Source organism: Vulpes vulpes, unplaced genomic scaffold, assembly GCF_048418805.1.
Source record: "Vulpes vulpes isolate BD-2025 unplaced genomic scaffold, VulVul3 u000000818, whole genome shotgun sequence".
NCBI classification, from domain to species: domain Eukaryota; kingdom Metazoa; phylum Chordata; class Mammalia; order Carnivora; family Canidae; genus Vulpes; species Vulpes vulpes.
Window position 1 is genome coordinate 38,887 of NW_027325842.1, and position 18,474 is coordinate 57,360.

An 18,474-nucleotide genomic window follows, 5' to 3' on the forward strand; every position below is an offset into this window, starting at 1 on the left:
CTTTGATCACTTTGTGTGTCTCTGTCTCATATTTTGGTAATTCTCACAATATTTCAAACTTTTACATTATTATTGTACTTATTATGGTGATCTGTGATCCATGATTACAACTAGCTGAAAGCTCAGAGGATAGTTAGTATTTTTTGGCAATATTGTGCTTTTAAATTAAGGGATGCACATTGTTTTTTAGACATAATGCTATTGTACACTTAAGAGACTACAGTGTAGTGTAAATGTAAACTGTTATATGTACTGGGAAACCAAAAATTATTTGCCCCATGTTATTTTGAGATTTGCTTTATTGTAGTGATCTGGAATTGAACCCACACTATCTCTGAGATACGCCTGCATGTGGAAATGTTACCCTTTCCAAATTCTAGGCAAAGTGTCCCAACAGAAAAACAGTGGTAGCTCAGGTGTTAACTTTTCACGAGCATTGTACCTTTGAACTTTTTCCTATGTTTCAGTATTCTGTTTCTAATTTGAGAAGATTTTTAATAAAGCACTTAATTTCATTTTAATGTATGAGGTATACAGGACTTTAGAGATGATATATGTAACTTCCTACAGATGAAGAAACCAAATATCAGGGGAAAAAACACCACTAAATGTCAGAGGTAAATGATTTGCTTCATGCCGCATTGAGACTAAATAAAATTAAGAGCCAGAGTTTGAAATTAAAGAGACCTACATCCAGATATTAGATATGCCTTTGGCATCTCATTTAGCTTTGCTGCTCCTTTGATATTTATTCCCATTTCACTGATGGAAAACTATCTTAGGGTTGTTTAGAGGAGTAAATGGAATAACATTTATGAAGTGCTTAGTGTGGTCCTTATAATTATATTCAGTAATTAATAGCTAACATTAATGAATACTTGCCAGGTTAGGACTAGAATTTGAGACTTTTTGTTAATTATTTTGTGACTAGCAGATGAGGAAATCTAAATTAGAGGTTTTTTGAAAGGAAGAGAGATTTTTAGAAAGGAGAATAACGTCATAAAGATTTGTAGAATTAACAGATACTGCTATTAGAAGGTTATTAGTAACTTTTTTTTAACACATTTTAATGGAGTGATAGGGATATAGCATGGATTAAAAAAAGAATCAAGAGAGGTGAAGATCCAGAACTTAGAAGCTGATTTTCTAGTATCTTCCTGGATTCTCTTTGTGAATGGATGTATAATCTTTATTGGTATAATAGTTGATGAATGTGGATTGCTAGTATTTTGTTGAGGATTTATTTTTTGTGTCTGTATTTATAAGGGATACTGCTGTGTGTTTTTTTTTTTTTCCTCCTGATGTCTTTTTCTGGTTTTGGTGTTAGAATAATATTGGCTCATAATGAGATGGGAAAGTTGGGAAGGATTGGGTTAATTCTTAAATGTTTGGTAGAATTCACTAGTGAAGCCATCTGGTTCTGGGTTTTTATTTGTGGAAAGTTTTATTATGAATTCAAACGCTTTAGTTATTATAAGTCTCTGTAGATTTTCTGTTTCTTCTTTAGCCAGGTTTGGTAGTTTTTATCATCCTAGGAATTTTTCTATTTCATCTAGGTCATCTAATTTGTCGGTAAAAAAAAAAATTGTTTATAGTATTCCGTTATACTATTTTATATTTCTGGAAAGTTGGTAATAGTGTTCCCCCTTTTGTTCCTGAATTTGAGGTCTACTCCTATCTTTGTTTGGGCTGCTATAACAAAATACCTCAGCCTGGTAATGAACAGAAATTCATTTCTCAGAGTTCTGGGGGCAGGGAAGTCCAAGATCAAGGTGCCAGCATGGTTGTATATTGTTTACAGAATGTTGATCATAACTCCTACCTTTTTGCTTAGTCCTCATGTGGAATGGGATAGGGAACTCTGTAGGATATCTTTTTTAAGATCACTAATCTTGGGCAGCCTGGGTGGCTCAGTGGTTTAGCGCCGCCTTCAGCCCAGGGCCTGATCCTGGAGACCCGGGATCGAGTCCCACATCAGGCTCCTTTCATGGAGCCTGCTTCTCCCTTTGCCTGTGTCTCTGCCTCTCTCTCTGCGTCTCTCATGAATAAATAAATGAAATCTTTAAAAAAAAATCACTAATCTCATTCATGAGGGCTTTACTCATGGTCTAATCAACCCCCAAAGCCCTACCTCCTAATACCATTCGGGGCTAGGATTTCAGCATAGGACTTTGAAGGCCATACATTCAGACCATAACAATCTCCCCCTGAGATTGGGTCACTTTAGATAAGAATGTGTTAATTTTGTTGATCTTTGAAAAGGACTAAGTTTTGGTTGATTTTTCTCTATTTGTTTACTGTTCCTGTTTTATTTCTTTTCTCATGTTTATCACTTCCATTTGCTTTGAGTGTAAATTGCTCTTTTTTTTATTTTTTATTTTTTTTATTTTATTTTTTTTTAAATTTTTATTTATTTACGATAGGCACACAGTGAGAGAGAGAGAAGCAGAGACACAGGCAGAGGGAGAAGCAGGCTCCATGCACCGGGAGCCCGACGTGGGATTCGATCCCGGGTCTCCAGGATCGCGCCCTGGGCCAAAGGCAGGCGCCAAACCGCTGCGCCACCCAGGGATCCCAAATTGCTCTTTTTTTTAAATTAAAATTTTTTAGTTTTTTTTCTTTAGATTTTTAAAAATTTTTATATATTTATTCATGAGAGAGAGAGAGAGAGAGAGAGAGAGAGAGAGGCAGAGACATAGGCTGAAGGAGAAGCAGGTTCCATGCAGAAGCCTGACGTGGGACTTGATCCTGGGACATCAGATCACACCCTGGGCTGAAGGCAGGTGCTAAACTTCTGAGCCACCCAGGGACCCCCATTTTTTTTTTTAGTTTCTTTTTAAAAAAATATATATTTATTTATTTATTCATGAGACACACACACACACACACACAGAGAGAGAGAGAGAGAGAGAGAGAGAGAGAGAGAGGCAGAGACACAGGCCAAGGGAGAAGCAGGTTCCATGCAGGGAGCCTGATGTGGGACTCGATCCCGGGTCCCCAGGATCAGGCTCTGGGCTGAAGGTGGCGCTAAACCACTGAGCCACCCGGGCTGCCTTTTTTTTTAGTTTCTTAAGGTGTATGGTTAGATATGAGTTCTTTCTGCTGTTTTTATATGGATTTCTAGCTATAAAGACCCCATTGAACACTGTTTCAGTGATTCCTATATTTTGGCGCGTTGTTTTTGTTTTCATGTATCTCAGTGTATTTTCTAATTTCCTATATGATTTCTTCTTAGAACCTGTTATTATCTAAGCATGTTTTGAATTTCCATGTATTTGTAAATTTTGGAAATTTCTGTTATTGATTTCTGATTTCATTGTAAGATCATCAGGATATAGTTTGTATGATTTTAGTCCCTTTATATTGATACTTTTTTTATAGTCTAACATTTTTTAACTTGGAGAATGTTCCATGGGTATTTGAGAAAATATGTATCCTATTGTTGTTGGATGGAATATTCTATAGATGTCTTCTAGGTAGGGTTGGTTGGTTTTTAGTATTTTTCAAGTCCTCTTTTTCATTGTTGATCTTTTGTCTTATTTTGTTCATTGTCGAAAGTAGGATGTTACAGTATCTCAGCACTCACTATTGTTGAATTTTTTTTTCTTTTTTCAATTATTTCAGTTTTGGCTTTGTGTATTTAGGGGCTCTGTTTTTATATGCATTTACATTTAGAATTGCTATATCTGGGCAGCCCCGGTGGCGCAGTGGTTTAGCGACGCCGGCAGCCCAGGGAGTGATCCTGGAGATCCGGGATCGAGATCTGCGTCGGGCTCCCTGCATGGAGCCTGCTTCTTCCTCTGCCTGTGTCTCTGCCTCTCTATCTCTCTCTTCCTCTCTCTCTCTCTCGCTCTGTGTCTCTCATGAATAAATAAAATAAAATCTTTAAAAAAAAAAGAATTACTATATCTTTCTCATGAATTGGACATTTAGTCATTATAAAATGTCCTTTGCATCTAGCAACAATTTTTGTCTTAAAGTCTCTTTTATCTGATGTTAGTATAGACACTTTAGCTTTCTTTTGGTTATTTTTTGCGTGGTATTTTTTCCATCTTTTTACTTTCAACCTCTTCGTATCTTTGAGTCTATAGGGTGTCTATTGTAGATAATATGTAATTGGCTTTTTAAAAATCCCTTCTGCCAGTTATTAACCTTCAGACTCATTTATACTTAATATAATTGCTAAGATTTACGAATGTTATTTTGCTATTTTATATATTTTTAATGATGTTTTAGTCCCTCTATTCTATTAACTGCCTTGTTTTGTGTAAATGTTTTCTGGTATACCATTGGCATTTCTTTTATTACATATTTCTTGAGTTATTAATGATTGCCTTGGTAATTGCAGTTAACATTTTTAGCATTCTAGTTTGGATTAATAACAACCTAATTTTGATAGCCTACAAATAACTTTGCTACTCGGTAGCTCTGTTCCTTTCCCCTTCTTTTGTGCTATTATTATCATATAAATTACATCTTTATAGTAGTAGACCCATCAATACCAATTAGTCATTGTTTTTTGCTGGTGTCTTTGAACTCTAATAGGAGGGAAAAAAGTTACAGGCAAAAAAAAGTTTATACTATCTTTTATATTTAGCTACATTGTTATCTTTACTACTGCTGTTTATTTTTCCATATTGAATTGAAAATTGCCTAGTTTCCATTCATTTCATCTAGAAAAAGTCCCTTTAGCCTTTATTACAGGGCCCATCTGCTAGCTCTGAAGTTTCTTAATTTTTATTTATCTGGCAGTATCCTAAATTCTCCCTTATTTTTGAAAGATAGCTTTGCTGGGTATATTATATATTTGATTGATAGTTTTTTTTTTCTTCAGTACTTTGAGTATGTTATTCTGCCATGGCTCCTAATGAGAAATCAGCTGGTAATCTTTTATTAAGATTCCTTGATGAGGCATATCTTCTCATGGTGCTTTAAAAACTTGTCTTTGTTTTTCAGAGGTTATCTAAGCGTGAATCTCTTTACACTGGAGTTTGTTGAGTTTCTTGGATGTGTGAACTGTTTTTTCATCAAATTTGGGGAGCTTTTGGTTGTTATCTTTTCAAATATTATTTTTCTTCCTTCCTCTCCTTTTGAGACTTCTGTTGTTCCTGGGTTGGTGTCTGCTTAATGGTTTCCCACAGATATCTGAAGTTTTGTTCACTTTTCTTCATTTATTTTTCTTCAGACTACTTTCAAGTGACTTGTCTTCAGGTTCACTTATGCCTTCTTCTGCCCATTCATATCTGCTGTTGAGTTCCTCCAGATAGTTTTTCATTAGTTACTATATTTTTCAACTCTTCAATTCCTTTTTGATTATTTTTAAATAAGTTCTGTATGTTTATTGGGAGTCTTTATTTGATGAGACATCATTCTTATACTTCAGTTGTTTATACATGGTTTCCTTTAGCTCTTTGAACATATTTAAGACAGTTGGTTAAAAACCTTATATATTAAGTCATGCCTGGGCTTCCTCAAGTATGGTTACCATTGATTGTGTTTTTTCCTTTGAATGTACTATAGTTTGTTTCTTTACATGCCTCGTAAATTTTTGTTGAAAATTGGACATTTTCTTTATATTTTAAAAGATTTTACTTATTCATGAGAGACACAGAGAAAGAGAGGCAGAGATGTAGGTAGAGGTAGAAGCAGGCTCCCTGTGGGGAGCCTCTTGAGGGACTTGATCCCAGGACCTTGTGACCATGACCTGAGCTAAAATAAATGCAGACGCTCAACTACTGAGCCACCCAGGTGCCTGAAAATTTGACATTTTAAATAATAATTGGACATTTAAAATAATCATGCGGCAGCTCTAGAAATGAGATTCTCCTTTTTCCAGCATTTCTGGTTCTTTTTGTTTCTGTTTCTATTGTGACTTTTTCTAACTAATTTTGTTAAGTCTGTGTTCTGTTTCAAGTGTGGCTATTCAGGTATATGCTTGCTTAGCTTAGTTGTCAGTTAATTATTAAATAGAGATTCACTTAAGTGCTTGGAAACAGTAAATTTCCTAGTCTTTGCCTCAGGGCTTTCTGTGTGTATTGGGCCATGCCTTCAACACTCAGGTAGCCATTTTATAATTTTGCCTTCATTTTAACTTCCTGCTTGTGCATCCCTTCAAGGTCAACCAGAGGTAAGAGTTTAGCATCCTCTTTGATTTTTGCTGAGAAGGCTAAAGATGTGGGCACATACATAGCCTTACACATGTTCATGGCTGTTCAGATTCCCAGGAATATATTGGAGCTTTTAAAACCCTGTGTGGAGATCACATTTCCCTTTAAATTTTTTGGCTAGCCTATTGTTTGCCCCACATTTATCCATTGCTTCATGTAGCTGACATGTTAAAACAATTGCCTATAATTTTCTACACCTGCCCCTGGGGAAAAGGTTTTTACACTGGGTTCTGAGTCAGGTCAATAAAGACAGTTTTGAACATGGCGTCTTCCAGGGAACCACCAGATGGTTCAAGTAGTGATATTTTTCAGAAAATGAGGTTCTGAATGATTTCCAACTCTGTTCCGTCCTCTTTTGATGGCTGTCAGAGTTATGGTGTCCATCATGATTGTAACCTGTTGATTTTGAAGGCTACCCCAGATCTGGTGAACAGGAAATGGAATAGGGCAAGTTAAAAGGTTATAAGGTTGCACTTCTTACTGAGATTGAGCTGTTTTTCTGATGTAAATCTTTTATTGCTATAAGCTTTTGGTTAATTTTCAGAGTTCTGAAAAAGTTGATTCTGCAAATTTGCCAATTTTCTAATTGGTTTTATGGAAAGAGAATTTTTAGAGGTTTTAACCTTTGCCATATACTTGCCTTTACCCCTCTCTTTTGAGTTTAGCATTCAAAACATTCATTTTATAGTACCTAAAATATTGACCTTACCACTTCTGCATTAAAAAATGAAACAGGGATCCCTGGGTAGCGCAGCGGTTTGGCGCTTGTCTTTGGCCCAGGGCGCGATCCTGGAGACCCGGGATCGAGTCCCACGTCGGACTCCCGGTGCATGGAGCCTGCTTCTCCCTCTGCCTGTGTCTCTGCCTCTCTCTCTCTCTCTCTGTGACTATCATAAATAAATAAAAATTAAAAAAAAATTAAAAAAAATGAAACAAAGCTGAAACATGTTACTAATTGTTTGTTCTTTTTTCTGTTAAATGATAACCATAGATCATGTTCATTTTAAAACCATACTCTTTTCTTTTTTTCCAATAGGAACTATCATGTATTTTATTACCTCCTGGCAGGAGCAAGTGAAGAAGAAAGATTAGCATTCCATCTTAAACAACCGGAAGAATATCATTATCTCAATCAGGTGAGAGTTGATGAAATGTATTTTGAAATATAGGACATTATTAAATTTTAGTTCTTGGGGAAAGTTTTTTTCCTAATACTTTGTTTCCCAAATCTAGTAATGTATATTAACTAGCATTTTCACACATGCAGTCTAAAAATACATGTGATATGCTTCTCAAATTCGAAATTTATTCATATGAGTTGAAAGAGGTTAGTTATATGTGTGCCCTTTGCTTTTTGTGAGACTCTTTCAGAGAATAATAAACTGTTTATATATGTACCTACATGTTAGAAAAATGGATTAGTCTTTTCCAAGTGATTTACCTTTTAAAGACAAGAGCATGTTGAGTGTTACTAATATTTAATATTTAATGTTTGTCCTTTGCATGGGATTACTTGAAACCTTTTTTGTATATTTTGAAGTCTAATACATATATCTCTTTGCATGATATTATGATACTAACTTAGAATATGATTATTTTTATAATTTAGCAAATGTCCTATTTGATATGAAATTCATCAAAAGGAATGACTTACAGAATTTGTATTTTTCTATGAAAATCAGAATTCACTCTTAAATTTCCATAATTAAGGGTAATTTCTTGGTAGTTTTTCATTACAGTGGTTTTTCCAATTTTATTATTTCTCATATTAATAAAAATTCTAGAATCAATATTAATGGAATTGGTATACAATACATCACTTAAATAACAGATTATTTTTCCTTGCTTTTTTGATTGAGGCAAGATGTAATATCCATGGAAATAAATGCCTTTATGGAAATAAATGCGTTAATGAAGATTTTGTAAGGAAATTGACTTTTTGATGATGGATGAAAGGTTGTAGTGTATATTTAAGATTATGAAAGTAACATGTTAGGGCAGCCCTAGTGGCTCAGCGGTTTAGTGCTGCCTTCAGCCCAGGGTGTGATCCTGGAGACCCAGGATCGAGTCCCACATTGGGCTCCCTGCATGGAGCCTGCTTCTCCCTCTGCCTGTGTCTCTGTCTCTGTCTCTCTCTCTCTCTCTCTCTCTGTGTTTGTCATGAATAAATAAATAAAATCTTAAAAAAAAAAAAAGAAAGTAACATATTAGGCTTTTCCCAACATATTGCTATGTAACTGATATCTCTTAATTTTGAAACTATGTATTTATATAAACTAATATAACTTTGTATTAATATATTGATTTCAAAGTTATTTAAAATATCACTTCCTGATAAAATACTAGGCATTTCTACTGTAATAAAATTACGGAGATTTAAAAAAAATTATTGAGTTAGCTTCTGAGCCTTTTCTTTTCTCTGTTAAACTCTCTAGATATTTGAGTGATTATTTACTTTTTTAAAAACTAACAATTGTTTACAAATGAGCTGATAGCCCAGAACTTATTACTCTTCTTCCAGATTTCTTTTTATTATCAGTGGCCATACCATGCATATTCTTGTCATAAAGTAGTCAGCATTCATAGAATATGAGACTGAGCAGTTAATCCAAATCTCAGAGTCACTGGAAAACAGCAAGTATGGATTGGTTGCAATAATATATGATCTCCCAGAATCTGAATGTTTAGCTAGTTGTTTCTTGTTTTATGCTGTTACACAAAATAACTCTCTTTGGGTAGAAGCAGTACTAACTGAATATTACATCTAAGAAATTATTAGAGAAGAATGATAACCATTACTTCTACCTAACTAATCTGCCTTACTTTCAGATAACAAAGAAACCCCTCAGACAGAGCTGGGATGATTATTGCTATGACTCTGAGCCGGTCAGTACAAGTACCTAAATATTCTGTGTTCCTGTTAAAGGACCCTCACTCACCTTGCTCATTTGCACCTATCTCATGACCTAGACAGAAAATCAACTGAAATATAAAGAATCTAGAAAAGAAGAGAAATTAATGTTTCATTTTTTTGAATTGATTTATATGTATATTTATGGTCTGTGGATTAAAAACCAGTCAATTCATTTTTTTTTTTCAGTCAATTCATTTTTTAAAAAAACTTATTCTTATGTTTCTCATGTTTAGTCTGTATTTATTTTGATTGCATTCCTGATTTCAGCATTGATGTGGATTCTTATAACTACAGGTTTTTTTCTTGAGGTGTATTTTTTCAATCATATTTTTAGTAGTTTCATTACTCACATGTTATGAGTAGTATGTATTGTTTATTTTAAAAAGTTGTAGCCTCCCTGTTTTATGTGTCAGTTAACAGTCTTTTCACATGATGAATACATGTATGGTTTTTTTTTTTTTTTTTGGAAAATTTTTTAGTAGCAAGAGAGGCTATAGTCTTTATGTAACTTTCCAAAAATTAAGAATTGAAATTACTAGAAATAAGATTATTTTATGTTTTTAATTAAGTGATTTAAGGGCATGTATGATGTAATATAAAATGAAAAGATAAATTTAGCTTTATTTTTATGTTTTATAAGGACTAGTTTGTAATCAAAAAAGGACACAAAAAATCTTTTTCCTTCCCTTTGTTGTGAGGTCTGATGTAAAGGCTTGAAAACCTGCACTCATCTATATCTACTAATGAACTAATTTATTAACGATTCCGTCTGGAAATATAACATGTCTTAATCCTTGCTTTAAAGAACTGTGACTTTAATTTTCACTGCATGTGATTACAAGCTTTACTAATTACAAAACTAGCCTATTTCAGAATTGAAAGGAATCAGGAATTATGGACATTAATTTTTTCTTCATACAAAGTTTAATTGCATTATCTTTTCATACTATATCAAGTTATTTATGGTTTCAGATATTACATTTTGCAAAATTTTAGACATTTAAATTTATAGATTCTGATAAATTTTAGTAGAAAAAATTTATGTTGTTTTGCCCCTCACCTATTATCAAGTGACTATTATCATCAAGTGACTAAGGCTCATTGGGAAAGTAGGTAGGAGACTGGTTAAACTCATTGATTGCCTGTACAGAGCTTATTGTGACATTATGAACTGATCTGCCGTTACTTAGTCTATGTCATGCTTTAGAATTGAGCTCTGAAGCATACAGACTTGACTTGAATACTGGCCTATCCACTTACTAATTTTGAGAACCTGAGCAGGTCACATAATTCTTTTGTTTCTGTGATCTATTTAAGGGGATAAAAATGATCTTTAACTTTTGTGAGAATTTAATTAGATAGTACATCTAAACAGCTTGATAGAGTGTTTACTATTTATTAAGTATACAGTACATGTTCTCAGAGCCACTGCCTTTATCAAAGTCATCATTATCCATCCTTTCCTTGTAGAATTTTGTACCCATATTCCTCTACTCCCTGTATTATCTTTCATCACTAGCCTATCACTTATTGTATTTTCAATCTATTATTGTTTGAACTTTGAATAATTTCTGTTGCTTTTTCTCACGAGTTAATTAATGAAAGCAAGCAGTCAATCTGAGGATATGTTGGTTTGTATTTTCCTCTTAGCTCCTCAGAGTATATTTGGAGCAAACTAAACTTTTCCTCTGAGTTAAGAGAACTTATATGACTTAGCATTTTAAGAAGAGAGGATTGTTAGCGACTGTTCTTAATTTGCCTATATTATCATACATAGTACAGAATTACATAAATGATCCCAAGGAGAACAGTGGTGAGAAAATTGTCTTTAACAACAGACCTCTTGTTTCCCGTTATATATTGATTTAATTCCTATTAAGGGTTATCCTGTTAAGTAAATAAGCTCAAGCAACTAAGGTTGCTTGGGAGAGTGCAGAAGATTTAGAACTGGACAGATTTTCCTTTGGCCACCCCTGTCATTTAGGTGAATTATTTAACTTCTGAGTCTGTTTTCTTCCATATTGAATATTTATATAATTATATATATGTACACATAATTATCTCCTTGTGTTTATATTTACTTTAAAACTTTATATTATTCATTAACTCATTCTTAAAGGATCAAAAGCAGATTATAAATGCTAGATACTTGATCGTTTTAAAAATATAAATGAGTACTTTCTCAAAAAGGAATGTTTCATTTAATTCAGTACTTATTCAATAATTCAATGATTATATATTTACTTTAGTGATTACATGCTTTCTTCTTGGCACTGACTTGTTGCTCGAGATCAGCAGTGAATAAAATAGATAACAGTTAATGCATTTATTGAGTACTTTATACAACAACATTCCACAGTTAGATAGATATTTAAAAAGTAAATACATGTGAAGAGGGTTTTGAAAATGTAAGTGTAAGGGACTGAGAATATATAGGAAAGGGCTTTAAAAAGTTATTTTACAAAGATAAAGATTACATATGTATTTGACTTTTTTGGGAGCTGAAATGCAAGGATTACTCAAACTATTTTTGTATTTGGTAGTTCACAGCTATCTTTACTAATGTGTGTTTTTTGCAGAATTTTGGTTTTCATGTATACATTCTTTTGCCAATTGAGAATCATATTTATATAATTTTATTAGGAACTATTTTTACTATATCTAATATTAATATAAACATCTTTATATAAATCTAGGCTCCATTTATCAACTAAATTACCATCTTTTTAAAATTTATTTTTGTGTCTCAGGATCTAGTTCAGCACCTTGCATAAGGATAGGCATTTATTAAATATCTGTCGAATAAATAACATTTGTTTGTGGAATTGAGCTCTCTGAAATGCTTTGGATCTTCAGAACTCTTCAGTACCACTCAAAATCAAACTTGGCATCAGAACATTTTATAATATTGCTAGCTCTGTGTCTTAAGTTATTTTGAGATAACTTGCTTTGGTAATTGTAAAAGGGAGAAAAAAAGATAGCTTACTGGTATTTTGGTAGTTATGTGTTTAATTTGCATACTTGTATTAAGAATTCTCTAGATATTTCACCAGTTCTAGTTTTTATACACAGGAATACTTAACTAGAATTACTGTATTTCTGAAGAGGCTTATCTTACTTTTCAATAGATAATCTTGATTTCTTCCCCCTTTTTCTTAAATAAGCAGGATTGCTTCTCGGTGGAGGGGGAAGATTTGAGGCATGACTTTGAACGCTTACAGCTGGCCATGGAAATGGTAGGATTTCTTCCCAAGACACGAAGACAGTGAGTTTGTTTATGTATTCTTATACCCTTGGTAGAGAACAAATCATCATGTGTTTTTCAAAAGTTCACCTTCCTTGGTCCTTTGAAAGAATTTTCTAACAGATATTCCTGATCTAGTGCCTCCTCCTACCTTGTTAAACATTGCTCTGAACATTTACTTTTCTAGCAGACTTGCTTTGAATTGCTTTTTTTTTTTATTATAAATTCTTTGAGGTTCTCTTGAAAGTTGGAGCTCTTCTTCCTGTAAAAATGTACATCCATAAATATTTGCATACAAGTGAGGGAGTTCCTGGTGTTCCTGAAGTCTCTCCATAGACCTTATTTAAAAACTTGCCTTATAATACTATTTTTATTGCTTCTTCTTTTCTGTGTCATTGATCTCGAATCTTACTAAGGCATGCATACCTATCAGTAAAACATAATTTTCCCTTATTTCCTCTGTAAATTTATGTCTGTAGTATTGTACATATTTTATTATAAACAAAATAGAAATGTAAACATGTTGAGATAGAGATGAAGCAAATTATATTTAAAATAAATCTATTTAAAATTAAAGAAACAAATAACCTTGACTCTCACCAGAAAAAAAATAGTAACAGAACTTTTTTTTTTTTTTTAAGATTTTTTTTTTTTTTTAATCTGATAGAGCACAAGCAGGGGGAATGGCAGGGAGAGAGGGAGAAGCAGGCTACTGCTGAGCAGGATCCTGATGAGGGGCTTGATCACAGGACCTTGGGATCATGACCTGAACTGAAGGCAGATGCTGAACAGACTGAGCCACCCTGGTGCCCCAATAGAACTATTTTTTGGGAAAGGGAATTAATTATGTCAGATCTGATTATATTGTCAGTTTTTAAAGTCACACTAAAAGTAGAAGAATGATAGCTCTGCTGTTTGCTTGTTAGCTTGTGATTACTATGAATCTTGAGCTAGCAGATTATTTGCCAAAATCTTTTTTTGAAAGATAAATTAAAATTAAATAATATAATATGTAAATATGTAAGCCCATTTAATTGATCACATAAACTGCAATTCACTGAAAGTTATTTAGTAAATGAGAGTAACCCTACAGTTAGTTCCTCCATGCCTTATTACTTATAGTCTTTCCTCAGCATATCCCCTTTACTTCATGTGACGCTTGACTGATTGACATATATGGATCTAAGTGTCAATCTGTATATTAAATGATGGTGAAACTTAATTTCATTTTTTTTAGATAACATAAGTTGAAAATAATATATATACTTCTCATATACCAAGGGATTGTGTGTCTTTTATACTTTCTGATATCACTGTATCCCATATTGGAAACCACTGGTAAATATACGTTCTTAGTAGCCTGGCCTATAATTTGACCTTTCTATATCTTTTAGATATTATCTTCAGATCTTCCCTAACACAAGTTTTGCATTTTAATTATTTTTATTTACTTTTTAAAATTTTTATTTACTTCTGATAGTCACAGAGAGAGAGAGAGAGGCAGAGACACAGGCAGAGGGAGAAGCAGGCTCCATGCACTGGGAGCCCGATGTGGGATTCGATCCCGGGTCTCCAGGATCGTGCCCTGGGCCAAAGGCAGGCGCCAAACCGCTGCGCCACCCAGGGATCCCAAGTTTTGCATTTTAACTAGACTGATAGTGTCCTCTAAAACACTATGTTGTGTTCTGAATGTCCAGTATTGTCCTCATTTCTTGAAGGACCCATCTTATCTCTTTTTTAATCATTGAAATACTTTCAGGTTTTTTTTTTGATAGCATATCATATGTACCATGATTCCCTTCTCTTTTGCTCATGAATGACTGTGCTAATAAATTACAACATTATTTTCAACTGCACTCAGATCTAACCCAGCATTCCTTTTAACATAACTTTGCAGGCATCCTAAAATTTGGTATGTAAATCGAAACTTGTTTGCTTTAGAGTACTGTTAATGTCCTTCATTTTAATTTTTTTAAAGTTTATATATTTATTTATTTAAGTAATTTCTGCACTTTCTGTGGGGCTTGAACTCATGACCCTGAAATCAAGAGTTACACACTCTTTCTACTGAGCCAGCCATGTGCCTCCTGTTCTCCCTTTTTAATGAAATTTTTCTTAACTATGCATTGTTTCTACCCTTAGTATTTTAAGATGCCTTGCCTTTATATTATAGGATTTTTGTTGTTTTATCTCCTAATGCAAGATTTTAAACTTTTTGAGAACAGGGATTTTTAAAAGTTCATTTTTGTAAATTTTTAAATACTGAATTATTATAGTATATTAGATTGTTTATATAACATTTATTATTATTGGAGACTCTGCATCACATATTTGGGTGTGAGAAAATGTTAACATGCTGATTGTTGAACCCCAGATTCTAAAACGATGTAATTAGCAGCCATATAAATAAACTCCTACTAAAAATGATTTTTTAGTAAGTGGCCCATGAATTTGTGTTTTTATGTCTTTTGGCTTCCATTAGTCATTATAATGGGTCATTTGATACTGAGTTTCCTCTCTAATTGACCACAGTATGTTTATAAATTATTCCTTTATAATTGACTTGTATTTTGCTTGAGTCATGTTAATGATTGAAACATTTACAGTTTTAAATTATTTGAAAAATTAGATCTGTCAATTAGATGTTGATTCAGGACCTTTGAAAGTGTGGCTATTTGGTTCCTAAAGCAGTGTCTTTATTTAGAATACATCCTAATTTTCAGAAAACACATAGTTAAAATTTTGCAGGTAGAACAGATTTATAATAAGAGAATAATTGGACAAGACACAAAGATGTGTATATATATGAATTTTCAGGAAGAGCTTTTAGATGGAATGTTCAGCTGTGTTAAATGCCTTTGAGAGGTCAGGTAAGTTAGGATATAATATATATATTTTTAGTTACATGGAGATCCTTGGTAACTTCTCTGAGATATTTTAATGGGGTCAGATGTCAGGATATGATACTAAAATGACAAAGTGAAGAAAAGGAATATGAGTTAACAGTTTAATAAGATTGTTTGTGAAGGTAAGGAGAGGTGGGATCTAGGATGGGTTTTTTAAAGTAACAGAAAACTGAAGATGAGATTATTTTGATAGAAACTTCTTGTAGATTCAGGTAAGAGATAGGAAATAGTTATAATGAAGTTCTGAGGTAAACTGGAGTTCATGAGATAGAGAGCACAAGTAGGGATTTAGTTGTTGTTGACTGGAAGAGGGTCATGTATGTGTTCCTCTGAGACAGAAGGGAAGAATGAATAGAAGGGAGGATTCAGTTGTAGATGTTTTATAGGAGAAGCCTGATATTAGGTAATATACCCCAATGGCTTCATACTGTTTGTTTTAAAAGCATTTATCAAGGGCAGCGCAGTATGACGTATGAAACTATTTCTTAAATGGAACTAAGAATAAAAAAATCACTTAGGCTATTTGGTTAAAAAATACAGATTCTAAGACCTTGCCTTTAAAGATTCTGATTCAGTTGTTCTGAAATAGACAATGTAGGGAAGGGCATTTTAGGCAAGATGAAAAGCATTTAGAAAGGTATGGACTTTGAAACACTATACAGAATCAGGCAATAGCAAATCCTCTTCAAACAACTATGTCCAGTGGTACAGTGCTGAAAGTAAGGTTATGTAAAGCACTTTGCATCATACCTGACATAGTATACATAGATCTTATTTATTACAGTTATTATTTCCACATTTTTTATTTTTATGAAGACTAAATACATCATACTTGTCCTGGTTAATTTGCTTGATTAGAATTTTGCAGTGAAACGAGTTTAGAGACTGCACATAAGCAAGCTATAATTTATGGTTTTGTTTTCTCAGGATTTTCTCTCTTCTCTCAGCCATACTCCATTTGGGTAATATCTGTTATAAAAAGAAGACATATCGGGATGACTCCATAGATATCTGTAATCCTGAAGTTCTGCCTATTGTCTCAGAATTATTAGAAGTAAGTAATTGTATTTCAGTTGTCATTTCTCAAATACTGGGTAACTTCTCACTTTTAATTTTGTGTAATTATTTGGTTAAGTTTAAATGGGTTAATGCTTTTTTATTAATAATATTTCTCCAAAAGATGGAATTTTTGCTATTGATCTTGCCAGAATCTTTGGAAGGCTTGAGTTTTCTTGTCTGCCTCTCTGGCCTAGATATCCATAATCCTTCAATTTGCTGGATAGGATCAATATTTTACTCTAGACTTTATCATATTCTGAGCCGTTGATAGTTTTTCTGTATTTGAGATTTCTTTTCATACTAAGATTGTGGTTAGAGTATCTGAAGATGGCATATCTGGATGAGTGGAGAGAAAAGTAAATTAAATTTTCTTCTTCATGTCTAAATAGGAGCCAGAGATCTTCATTTCCTACCATACTTCTTCCTATAACTAAGATCTTTAGTACCTCATTCTTTCTTCCTGGAATGATGACTTCTCATTCATCTTGTAAGGAGCATCATTTTTTTATAGGCCTTCTCCTCTGACTGAACAAGGAAATACGTGTTTGTTTACGAACCTGTGTGTATTCATACTACAGATGTTTTTATATATCCGGCAGTAGCTATATAAAGATAAACATGAGGTCGTACTGATGTTCCTAACTAATACGTTATCACATGTGTCATTCTAGCCTTCTGATCTATAAACTCCCATTTTCACAGTGAGGAAGCTATATCCTACCTTCTGCTGTTCATTTACTTAATTATTCAATTTTACTATTCAGTTGACCCTTAAACTATGTAGGGGTTAGGGGAGACAACCCCCCCCCCCCACCCGGCAGTCAGAAATCTGTTTATAACTTTTGACTCCCCCAAAACTTACTGGCCTACTGTTGACCAGAAGCCTTACTGATAACATAAACAGTTGATTAACACACGTTTTATATGTTAGATGCATTATATACTGTATTCTTACAATAAAGTAAGCTAGGGAAAAGAAAATGTTAAGAAATTCATAAGAGAAAATACATTTATAGTACTGTATTTATTGAAAAAAACCTCAAATGTAAATGGACTTGTATAGTTAAAATTGGTGGTGTTCAAGGATCAGCTGTGCATGTATTGGAGTGTATATGTATTTATGTATATGTGCACTGCTATTGGAAATGACTTTATCAGCTAGAGTATAAAGTGTAGTATTCCTTTTGCCTGTTTTAGTTTTTCATACTCCATTAATTTCCAGTTACTTAGGTTAGCACCTTTTCCTCCTTTAATTGAGGTTGTTTCATATATTTGTCATATAGTTAGATTCTCTTGTCATGGTCTGCATTCTTCCCTAGGATCCTCCAGTGTCTGAAAAGATTTGTTCTTTGTGCTATATGGGTTATGGCAAGTGCATAATGTCTCGTTTCTCTATTACAGTATCATGTAGAATAGTTTCATTCCTAAAAATCTCCTCTGCTTCACCTGTTCAGTACCTCTCCTCAAACCCCTGGCAACCACTGATTTTTTACTACCTCTATAAATTTGCCTTCTTCAGAATGTAGCATAATTGAAATTATATAGTATGCAGCCTTTTCAGACGGACACGTTTCACTTAGCAGTATGTATTTAAGATTCATTCACGTGTCTTTGTGGCTTGATAGCTCATTTCCCTGTATTGCTGGGTAAAATGCCATGTGTAGATGCACCAGAGTTTATTTGTTTGTTCACCTATTGAAGGACATCTTGGTTCTTCCCATTTTTTTGCAGTTATGAATAGCCTGCTTTTTTTTCTGTTAAAATATTACTATCTTTCAAATCTTGGTTCTTGTGTCTCTTTTTAGGGTTTTAACCTTATTTTAAATGGTCTAAACTGACTACATTAGGATAGAATATTTGCATCTTCTTAGCATGATTTAATTTTGGTTTTGTAGCAGAAAGTTAATTGTTTACTAGTTTGTGCCCGTTATAAGGTGGCAGTGCTCTTTGAGAGCAATGGATGCCTCTTTCTTATTTATCTGATCTTAGAGTACTTATTATTTTGCACATGCCTGAATGTCGCTTATTAACTTTAACAAAATGGGTTAGTTAGTCTGGCAGACAGGGGCTGGAGAAAGAAACACACTGAATTGTGAAACTAGGCTCACTCTTTGGAAAGAAGTTCTACCAGGATGTGGAGTGTGGTATCTGAAGGTGGTAATTTTGAAGGTCATGGGGATCAGA

The 18,474-nt window shown here is 33.6% G+C and overlaps 1 protein-coding gene across 1 annotated transcript in view; it reads left to right on the forward strand.

Annotated features, from left to right (window-relative positions):
- LOC140597581 (unconventional myosin-IXa-like) overlaps positions 1 to 16,285 on the forward strand; it is a gene marked incomplete at its 3' end in the record, with an annotated part of 43,470 nt that extends 27,185 nt beyond the window's left edge. The window contains exons 4-7 of the mRNA XM_072746429.1: positions 7,204 to 7,303; positions 8,997 to 9,053; positions 12,249 to 12,346; positions 16,159 to 16,285. Coding sequence (XP_072602530.1) covers positions 7,204 to 7,303; positions 8,997 to 9,053; positions 12,249 to 12,346; positions 16,159 to 16,285 — 382 coding nt within the window. The remainder of the gene's footprint in view (positions 1 to 7,203; positions 7,304 to 8,996; positions 9,054 to 12,248; positions 12,347 to 16,158) is intronic.
- Between the last annotated feature and the right edge of the window lie 2,189 nt (positions 16,286 to 18,474).